The sequence below is a fragment of the Electrophorus electricus genome, chromosome 22 (assembly GCF_013358815.1).
Source record: "Electrophorus electricus isolate fEleEle1 chromosome 22, fEleEle1.pri, whole genome shotgun sequence".
NCBI lineage: Eukaryota > Metazoa > Chordata > Actinopteri > Gymnotiformes > Gymnotidae > Electrophorus > Electrophorus electricus.
The window spans coordinates 4,940,219-4,949,932 of NC_049556.1; the positions used below are offsets into that span (position 1 = coordinate 4,940,219).

A 9,714-nucleotide genomic window follows, 5' to 3' on the forward strand; every position below is an offset into this window, starting at 1 on the left:
CATACTGTATGATGAGCTATAATTTAGTGCAACACTGAATAAAACTCTGACTGAAACACAGGGAGGAACTAAAAGACAGATGATTGAGCAAGGGTAATAAAATTGGGCTGAGGGCTCCAGAAACCGACTGACTGTGGTCGTTGTGTTCCTGGATCTGCAGGACTGTGAATATGCATTAAATGTGTACGGCCCCAGGGACTGGGTGTGTTTAGAGGCAGTGCAGTATCTCTTTCTCTCTCTCTCTTTCTTTCTCTCTCTCTCTCGCTCTCTCTCACACACACACACACACACACACACACACACACACACAAACACACACACACACACACACACACAACACGAGCTCTATCATAAGATGCTAAACGAACAGCATTCTTGACCTTAAAGCAGTTACAACATTTTACCAATAGGGGCAGTCGAGTGTACTTATTAGCCGAATTAATAAGCACTTATCCATGTAAAGGATCCCGGTTGCATTACCGGTAAAGATTTAGAGCATGGCTGCAGTTTCTTATGCAGAGGTCTGTGGGTTTGGCTGTTTGATGCGGTGCTGAGGTCGGGCACTGCCTCCAGCTCAGCGAACAGCAGGGCAGGGGAGCACCCCGATTCCCCTCCCAGAGCCGCGTGCCCCACAGGAACACGAGCCAAGCCACTTCACAGCACCCTCGTGCGTTTCGAGAGCCCTTCCAGTCCTCGTGCGTCAGAGATTTCCTGCTCGCAGTGCTTCGCTGGGGCGGCGCGCGGGGGTATCGCTCTCTTCGTCTCTTCGCAGAACTTTGCATATGTCTCTCTCTCTCTCTCTCTTATTTTCTTTATCATTTTACAGTATTCTCATGCCTCACTGCTTCTCTCACGAGCCTCCGCTTCTGGTGCGCAGGGGCATTGCTTGTAATTTGGCGACGGTCCATATTAGTTAAACCCAATCAAACTCACATGACACTGGACCCAGTCGGGAGCGCATGTGTGTGTGCGCGCTCTCGCACGTGTTCTACAAACACTGTATGCTGCAACTCCTTCATGGAGAAAAAAAACCTTCCGTATAAGCCGTGTATTAAATACTCTAATGCCGATTAAGAAGGTGGGGTCTGCTTTGGTCGGATATGGGCGTGTAGTTCATATTAAGATATCAATCCATGCGTTGCACCGTGAACGCTAAATTCGTACCTCTAACCTACCGTGGAAAATTGCGCTCCAGCGCACGTGAAGTAATGAAAGACTGCTTTGCACCGAGCCGTTTAAGACGCTTTGTACCCCTTGTTTTGTCCGCCCCTTAACAGTCTGAATATGCAGCTGAACGAAACAAGCCCCGATTCTTTTCTGTTGTAAAAGGTCGCGCGGGTGGGCGGCGTACTCCCGGTCGTTTGCGCGTGATTGTCTTTTGATTCACGCACACCGCGGCGTCGCGCGTCCGTGCTCCGCGGAGGCGCCCCGGTAGCAGACCGGGCGTCGTAGTGAAACCAGGCTGAGGTTTAGGTGCCGCGGGGCCGGTGTGCCCTCCCACAAGAGGCGGCGTGTAGCGGCTGGCTGGCGCTGTGTGTAACCCGACACCCACCGCAAGGGCTCCTCTGTGCACGGCTATTTAAAAAAGGCAAAAAAAAGATGAACGCTCCACTCCTGGCTCGTAAACCTCATCTGGAACCAAACCTTCAGTAGCCCAGCCTCGCCAACCCCGGCATAAATGCCTACGCTACCTCTGCGGGACTGGAGAGAATCGTTCGCGGAACATCCCCGTCGCTCGAGACCGCTCCACGCAGGGATTTATGGTGGTCTCGCGGGGCAGACCGGTAGCGCGTGCCCCGGGATAATTCCTACAACTTCGTCCGATGCATGAGACAACGGCTGGCGCTTTCGGGCAGCGACGCAGTCACGCAGAGACTTAACGGATCAGGATTTTTGACTGCCGGGACAAATGAATACAAATGAATTTAGCGACCCGAAGGAGAGTCCGCGGAACCTCTCACCCCCGAGCAAAGTAAGTGCTCGTGCACTTCGACTCGCCGGAGGATGCTTTACCGGAACACGGGTGAAATGAGATATACATCCTTGGGTCATCCTTCGGTAGTCTAACCTCCGTTGAGAGGAGAGTGTCTACTGAGCGGTATTTTACGCGGAGTGCGCTGAGTTTGCGTGTGCGCGCGCGCGTAACGTCTTGCGCGCAGTATGAATGGGGTGTTGTTAGTGGTGCGCTGAGCGGAGCTCGTGTAGCTTTGGCGAGGATCCGGGGCTGGAACAGCTCTCGTGCGAAAGGGTCCAGGTGTGCCCGTTAGAGCACGCGGATATAATGCTCTGGGTTCTTACCGGGTTCACCGAGCCAGCTCGCGTTTATGAGATACAGTACGGATGAAGTCATTGCGCTCACTGGAGAAAGCTTACCACATAAAGACGCAGCTTTTTTCCAGGCTTCTTACTGGTTAATATCAAATTCTGACCGGATGCCACATATTGGAACAGAAACGTTTATTCATTCTGCCCTGGCCGCTGCGCCCCTGGAAACATGGAATTCCTCCCGCGAGCTAACAGAATTACTAGACTTTCTGTATCTCTCAGTGTGTGTTTGTGTGCTTGCGTGCGTGTGTTTGCGTGTGCGTGTGTGTGTCTGTTTGCGTGTGTGTGTGTGTGTGTGTGTGTGTGTGTGTGTGTGTGTGTGTGTGTGTGTGTGTGTGTGTGTGTGTGTGTGCGTGCGTGCGCGTGGGTGTGGGTGTGTGCTCCGAGCTTCGCAGTGTGCTGTTAAGTAAACAGGGCATCCGCTCTCCGTGCACTTTGCGTGCAGCAGACTGTCGAAACACGGATGAATGGCGCAACCCCCCCACGGAGCTTGTCCTGTCTTTGGTTTATATCGCGTCCCGTAAAGACCGTGCAGGGTCTGTCTGACTATAACGAGCGGGCTGCGTTTCTCAGAAGTGAGTAAACGTTAACGCGAACTTCGTTAGCGTCTGTCAATTACATAATTAAACAAAAATCGATCGATAGATAGATAGATAGATAGATAGATAGATAGATAGATAGATAGATAGATAGATAGATAGATAGATAGATAGATAGATGAGTAACTAACCCACGCAAGTAAGTCTTTTAAGTATTGATGGCAGAATGAATGAACGTTTGAATGAACGCGAGAATGAAACGAACAAACAAGACTGGAATGATTAAAACCCCGAACCCGCAAGGAGTGACGACGCTTCGGGGGTTTCTGTCGCTCAGACGCTGTCTTAAGCGCCGTAGGATTTCAAGGATTTACATGTTCCATGACAGGCGGCCATAGGCTGCACTTATTTGCCTCTGTATTCATACTAGTTTTCCGGCGGTATTAAATGAGAGCAACTGTTTCAGTAAACATTAGGAAAGTGAAACTGAATAATTATTTTGCTGAATACGCAACCTGTCTTGTGCGATTGATGTCACAAAATGACAAAGATTATCCAAATATTTGTTAAAATAGTTAAATAGTAGGATAAAGGCAGGTCTCACTTTCCGTTTCTGGGTTAGAATTTTCAAAGTTTTAAATTATTAGCGGACAGTAACCAGATTCTTCCGTGGCCGATAGTGTCCGCTAGGGGTCGCGATGCAGCGTGAGCAGACTGAATCTTTTCTAAATCACGGGCAATATGATGGAAGAAACGCCTCGGGCGTGTAATCGCCGTCACGCCTAAATGCGCGCACACCTGGACACCTTTAAACACAGTACGTGTGTAGTTCAGAAGGGTGTCATTTGTGCAGGTAACTTAGGTTTTTTCTTTCCAGCTCCAATCCAACACAGTCATTGTGTGGAATTACTTTAGCGGTCTCTCTCTCTCTCTCTCTCTCTCTCTCTCTCTCTCTCTCTCTCTCTCTCTCTCTCTCTCTCTCTCTCTCTCTCTCTCTCTCTCCTTTCACTCACCCACACTTCCTCCCAGAAGTGGAAATTTTCCATAGTTCAGCTGTCGGATGTTGTTGAGAGAGAACATGGAAGTTTCTGTGCTCTCTCTCTCTCTCTCTCTCTCTCTCTCTCTCTCTCTCTCTCTCTCTCTCTCTATCTCTCTCTCTCTCTCTCTCTCTCTCTCTCTCTGTCTGTCACACACACACACACACACACACACACACACACACACACACACACACACACACACACACACTGTCTACATGGGGTAAACCATAAAGCTTTAGCCCTTCTGAGGTGCTATATAAATAAGCTTGCCTTGCCTAAGGTAAAGTCATCTAGGCAATAACAAAACATGAGTTGGACTTTGTAAAGGACATAACTATTAATTAAAGAAGTTATGGTGTTACATGCCTTACATAATTTTCCTAATGGTCTGTTTATGAGTGCATATTGTATTGGATGTTTGCGTTGTAGTGTGTGTATGTGTAAGTGGTTGTGTGTCTGTGTGTGTGTGTGTGTGTGTGTGTGTGTGTGTATTTTGATTGTTTAGATGCATCTCTCTTGTGGGTCAATGCTGAGATTGTGCATCAGTGCCATCTGCCGGGCAAATGCGCGCGCGCACACACACGCACGCATGCATGCACGCACACACGCACGCACGCACACACACAGAAATTTCTTCATGCTTCAACTGTCATAGACTGTTTACTGGGTTCAAGAGCTGTATATTCAGCATTATTCCAGTTCATAGGAGTGCCTACACATACAAACACACACACACACACACACACACACACACACACACACACACACACACACTCCTCGGCCTCTCAGTCATCTGTTTATGGTTGGTTAGTAAGTGTGAAGTCAAAGCGCTTGCTGTCTCCAATGTTCTGATTGGTTGAGGAGTTTTGCGGTCAGACGCCTTACTTCCTGCTACAGGTATGTTCCTCCTCAGGGAGTCTGGGAGTATCAGAAGCGCGCGCGCGTGTGTGTGTGTACGTGCATGTGTGAGAGTGTGTAAGCATGTTCTTACTGGTTATAGCTGATGGATAAAGCAGATGTCAGAAAAATGCCACACACAGAGACCCTCTTACACCTTATGAGGAAGGGTGGCTATCCCTGACCTGTCAAGCACCCTTTCACCCCACTCTCACTGCTGACCATTTCTAATTACATCTGCCTAGTACATCACAGGCCACAAAGGTCAAAAGTCAACTGGGTTCAGGCGTGCAGTGCTGAAATTGGCACTTGATAGTCCTGAGAAACTCACACTGTTTAGGTTCAATTACAGCAAACAAGATTTCTATATTTATTACAGAATAGCAGAAACGCAAGTATTTAAATGTCTTACACATTACACTTTATTATACTCACTGCAGCTCCAGAGGAAGATCAGTCGCATGCAGTTTTACACACACACACACACACACACACACACACACACACACACACACACACACACACACACACACACACACACACACATATACACACACACACACTCACTCACATATATGGGATATGGAGTAAATCCACTTCAGGACTAGCTGTTGTGTCAACATGCTCTTGAACAGAGCGACACCTTTTCCGACAGAGCGACGTGTTCTGCTGACCGCTCTTCGTCCCTGACGTTGCATTTTTTTCGTGTGCCTTCGCTCCTGTCTTAGTGTAGGAAAGAAATCTCAGGCCAACGCGATTCAAAGTCAGGTGCACATCCGGTCACGCGTCCGGGACGAGGCAGAGCAGGACACCGGCAGGACAGCGTAGTCTCCCTGCTCGGTGGACCCTGGCAGGACTCTCGAGTAACGCTATTATGACGCTAAAATGGGGCGTCGGAGTTTGTATGAAAATAAGTTCTTCAAATAAAAAGGTGAAAATAACTGAAGGGTGAGGAGTGGAAATATTGCGTATGAATAACAACTTTTTTCTGTGTCCCACTGTCTCTGTTCCACTCCCATCCCTCCTCTACCCTCTTATCTCCCTTTCTCTCTCTCTCTTCCCCACTCTACCTCTCTCTCTCCTCCCCACTCTACCTCTCTCTCTCCTCCCCACTCTACCTCTCTCTCTTACCCACTCTACCTCTCTTTCTTTGTAGGAGGGCTCTACTTCTGTGTACTCTTCTGTGCTGTGCTTGTTCTTTAGGGCTCACACAAACGCTGTCTGAAGGTAAGTCATGTGTGTGTGTGTGTGTGTGTGTGTGTGTGTGTGTGTGTGTGTGCATGTTTGTTCTTGTATGAACGTAAATGATATAAATGGTCATGACTTAAGTCTTTAAAAGCCACTGAATCATAGCTGATTATTAAAAGTTGATGTACTTCTGCTGCAGCTGTTCTGATTCTTACATTAAATTTGCTGACTTAAAGTCCACACACATTCTTTCTCTCTCCCTCACACACACCCACACACACACACACACACACACACACACACACACACACACACACACACACCTTTTCCGCATTTTCCCCCAATGTTCCCAAGATCTCACTTTAATTACTTCACTCTTTCCACCCTGTTGTGTAAGTGTGAAACTGAGGAGTATATATATGTTTCCTCTGTGTGTGTGTGTGGGTGTGGGTGTGTGTGTTTATTACCCTGTGGTTGCTGATGTATTCTGGAAACAGAAATACATTAGATCCACTTCCCAGCACTGAATGCAAACACACACACACACACACACACACACACACACACACACTCAGAAGTGCTTACTACTGATGCTGTCACTTAGCTTTTTGTCTGTCATAAATCATGTTCTCCCAACAGAAAATACACACACACACACACACACACACACACACACACGCGCGCACGCGCACGCACACACACGTAGACCTGCTTTTACATGCATTTCTATGAGGATGAGGTAATTCTATCAGAACCTACAACAAAAGAAACACTTAAAGAAAGCAAGAGACAGAAGGAGAACACACACAGAATGAGAACAGGGAAATATATATAGGGAGACAGAGAGAGAGAGAAAAGGAGAACAGAGAAAATCTCGCAGTCAGGAGTTGCACTAGCAGTGGTGCTCTATTCACAAGACGCTGCCATGTGGTTGAAATTTCTAGTCGTTAATTACATAACATAACTCTTTGTTACAATGTGTCCATGTATTGTTCTATAATACTAGCTAGCAGTGTCTAGTTCATTTAATAATAGGTATTAATCATAGTGCAGTTCTCTGTCTGCGTGTTGGAATAGTTGGAATAGCACCATTGGATGGTGCGGCTCTGAACCCGGCCAATGGCTGGACGGTACCAGCAGCGCTGTAGGTTCTTAACCCCTGACCCCAGCAACTGCCTCTAACAAACACAAGACCAAAATAAGAGCTTTTTTCTCTTACATGATATTCTCTTCCAGGTGTAATTGTGTGTGTGAACATGTATAAAGCTTACTAGTTTGTGTGTGTGTAAACATATAAAGCTTACTAGTTTGTATGTGGAAGCATGTGTGCGTAATTCTGCATGTGCGTGCATGCAAATCTGGGTGTGTATGCTAATGTTGGTTAATCTATATGTGTGTGTGTGTGTGTGTGTGTGTTAATGGGCCCGATTCATAAAACATATTGCCAGATTTACAGAGATGTCAACAGCGAATAGCACGTTCTCTCCATCATAAATGTGGATTATTTCACTGTTTTGAGTGACATATGGTGCTGCTGTATTTTGTCCTCATTTGCATATGACATTACCGATTCATAACGGAACACTGAAAAAAACCCCAAAAAACCCTCACCCGAACCCACCCGAACTTTGTCCAACGGTAAACGTCCCCATGTGGCCTGGATGATCTTTGCTCCAACATTGTTTGGTCATGCATGCAAGTCGTCAGCAACATTCTGCACCCATGTAGGTAATCGACAAATTTAAAAAGCACATTTTTCTTCTATTTGAAGTGATCGCTCATGCAGGATCTCAGAATGCTACGTGCTTATCCCTTAAGAAAAGCAAACTTAGAAAATCTAATCATATATAGAAACTATAGAAACTCTAAACATATATAAACTGAATAGAGGTACAATTTTGCCACTCTGATGCGATGTAGAAGGAGAACTGAGGTCATCAGCTCTAGCCCAACCATTTACAATTAAATGCACCATATAATTATTCATCTGGAAAAATTCAGTGTACTACTGGCCCTGGGACTCTTAGTCACATGTCTCTTAGCGTGGGTCTTTAATATGAATGGCCTCATTTACACGTGTTGATGAACTTTCACCATAAACCTACCAGGTGAACCTACTACAGTAAGTTGACACCGATGTGCTAATTCTTGCTACGCTAACATGTGGAACTGCGGTTAAATACCATGTCGAGCGTTTTACGCAGTGTGGCGAGGTTATCGTCAACTTTTATGAATCTGGCCCATCATGTGTTAGTGTGTATTTTAATGTGTGGGGGTGATAATATGTACGTATCAGTATGCATTTGCGTGTGTATAAATATGTGTCGAGGAGCATTTGAGAGCGTGTGTTTTACCGCGTGTAACCGTGTGTTACAGGCGTGTTACCGTGTGTTACTGTGTGTGTTGTAGATGTGGATGTGTTGCAGCGGCTGGCTCTGCGTGTTGAGCAGGGTTCCCGAGCCGTCCCTGTTGGTATCATCACCCTCCGCTCTGGAGTCATCCTCACGCCCCGTGCCCGCGTCACCGCGGCGACGCGCACCCTGCCCCCGCCCCTCCTCGCCTGGAACTCCACCCTCCTCCTGAGCGTGCGATCGCATCGCGTCAACTCCGCTTTCCTCTTTTCAGTCTTCTCCGGCTCCCAGTTACAGCTCGGCCTGCAGATCTCCCCGGGAACGCTGACGCTCCATGCCGGGCCGCGGAATTCCGTCAGCTTCCCGCGTGACCTCCACGACGGCCGCTGGCACCACCTGGCCCTTGTCCTTAGTGGCCGCTCCGTGACCCTTCTCCCTGCCTGCCGCCCTGACGAAGTGGGTGTGACCCGGGAGCTCCCTCACCTGCCGCCGGCCCGCCTGGACCCGCGCGGAACATTCCGGCTGGGCGGCAGGAGTGCCCTGTTACCAGGCATCGACCCCTTTGAGGGCGCCGTGTGCCAGCTGGACGTGGTACCACCGGCGCAGGCGCAAGCAAACTACTGCAGCGCCATCCGCAGCCAATGCCGTGAGAGCGACACCTACAGGCCGGCCCCGCCCCCCGCTCTGCTGCCGCTCCCACATCGGCATGCCCCGCCCACCTTGATCCAAACACCAACACCTAAACGGACCCTTGAGTTCAAGCCCACCGCTGTCCCACGGACGGCCCTGATTGGAGCGAACAACGCGCCTTCAGGGTCTCCACCCAGGAGCCCTCGGCCCACACCTCCACCCACCCTGGTCAAACCACCACCGTCTCAAGGACGCTTGAACATGGCCACGCCCACGCCCAGACTCAGGGCCCCTGAAACATTGCCTCAAAAGCGCCTCAGTCCTCCCGCCTCAATGCCCATGGGCTCGACCCTCGCCGCGTCCGAACCAGCGAGGGTCGGAACCACCACAACAAAAGCTCAAGCCAAAGCGCTCCCTGCCAAACACCTGCGGCTGAAGCACGCTGCATCGAAAGCCCCCAGCAAGAAGCCCCTCCCTGCATCGAAACCCACAAGCTCAAAGTCCGCGGACTCCAGGCTGGCACCAGCGAAGCCCTCTAAGCCTGCAATCGCAAGCCCCCCAGAAGGCAAGCCTACTCTTCAGAAAGGCTCTCTTCCTAAGCCCACCGTGGAAAGTGCCAGCAAAAAACCCCCAGTGAAAACATCCCAGCCCACAGCGCCCCCTACGCTTGGCTCTACCAAGAGACAGATGGACAGATCTTTATCCAACCAGGCTGCGGGTGTCTCCAAGAGACCAACCGTTACT

At 49.0% G+C, this 9,714-nt stretch overlaps 1 protein-coding gene across 1 annotated transcript in view; it reads left to right on the top strand.

Moving 5' to 3' along the window:
• Positions 1–1,578: 1,578 nt before the first annotated feature.
• col27a1a (collagen, type XXVII, alpha 1a) overlaps positions 1,579–9,714 on the top strand; it is a 96,553-nt gene continuing 88,417 nt past the window's right edge. Inside the window, exons 1-3 of the mRNA XM_035521251.1 lie at positions 1,579–1,972; positions 5,958–6,028; positions 8,399–9,714. The exon at positions 8,399–9,714 is cut by the window's right edge and continues 387 nt beyond it. Of these exons, the coding sequence (XP_035377144.1) occupies positions 1,920–1,972; positions 5,958–6,028; positions 8,399–9,714 (1,440 nt within the window). The 5' untranslated portion in view covers positions 1,579–1,919. The remainder of the gene's footprint in view (positions 1,973–5,957; positions 6,029–8,398) is intronic.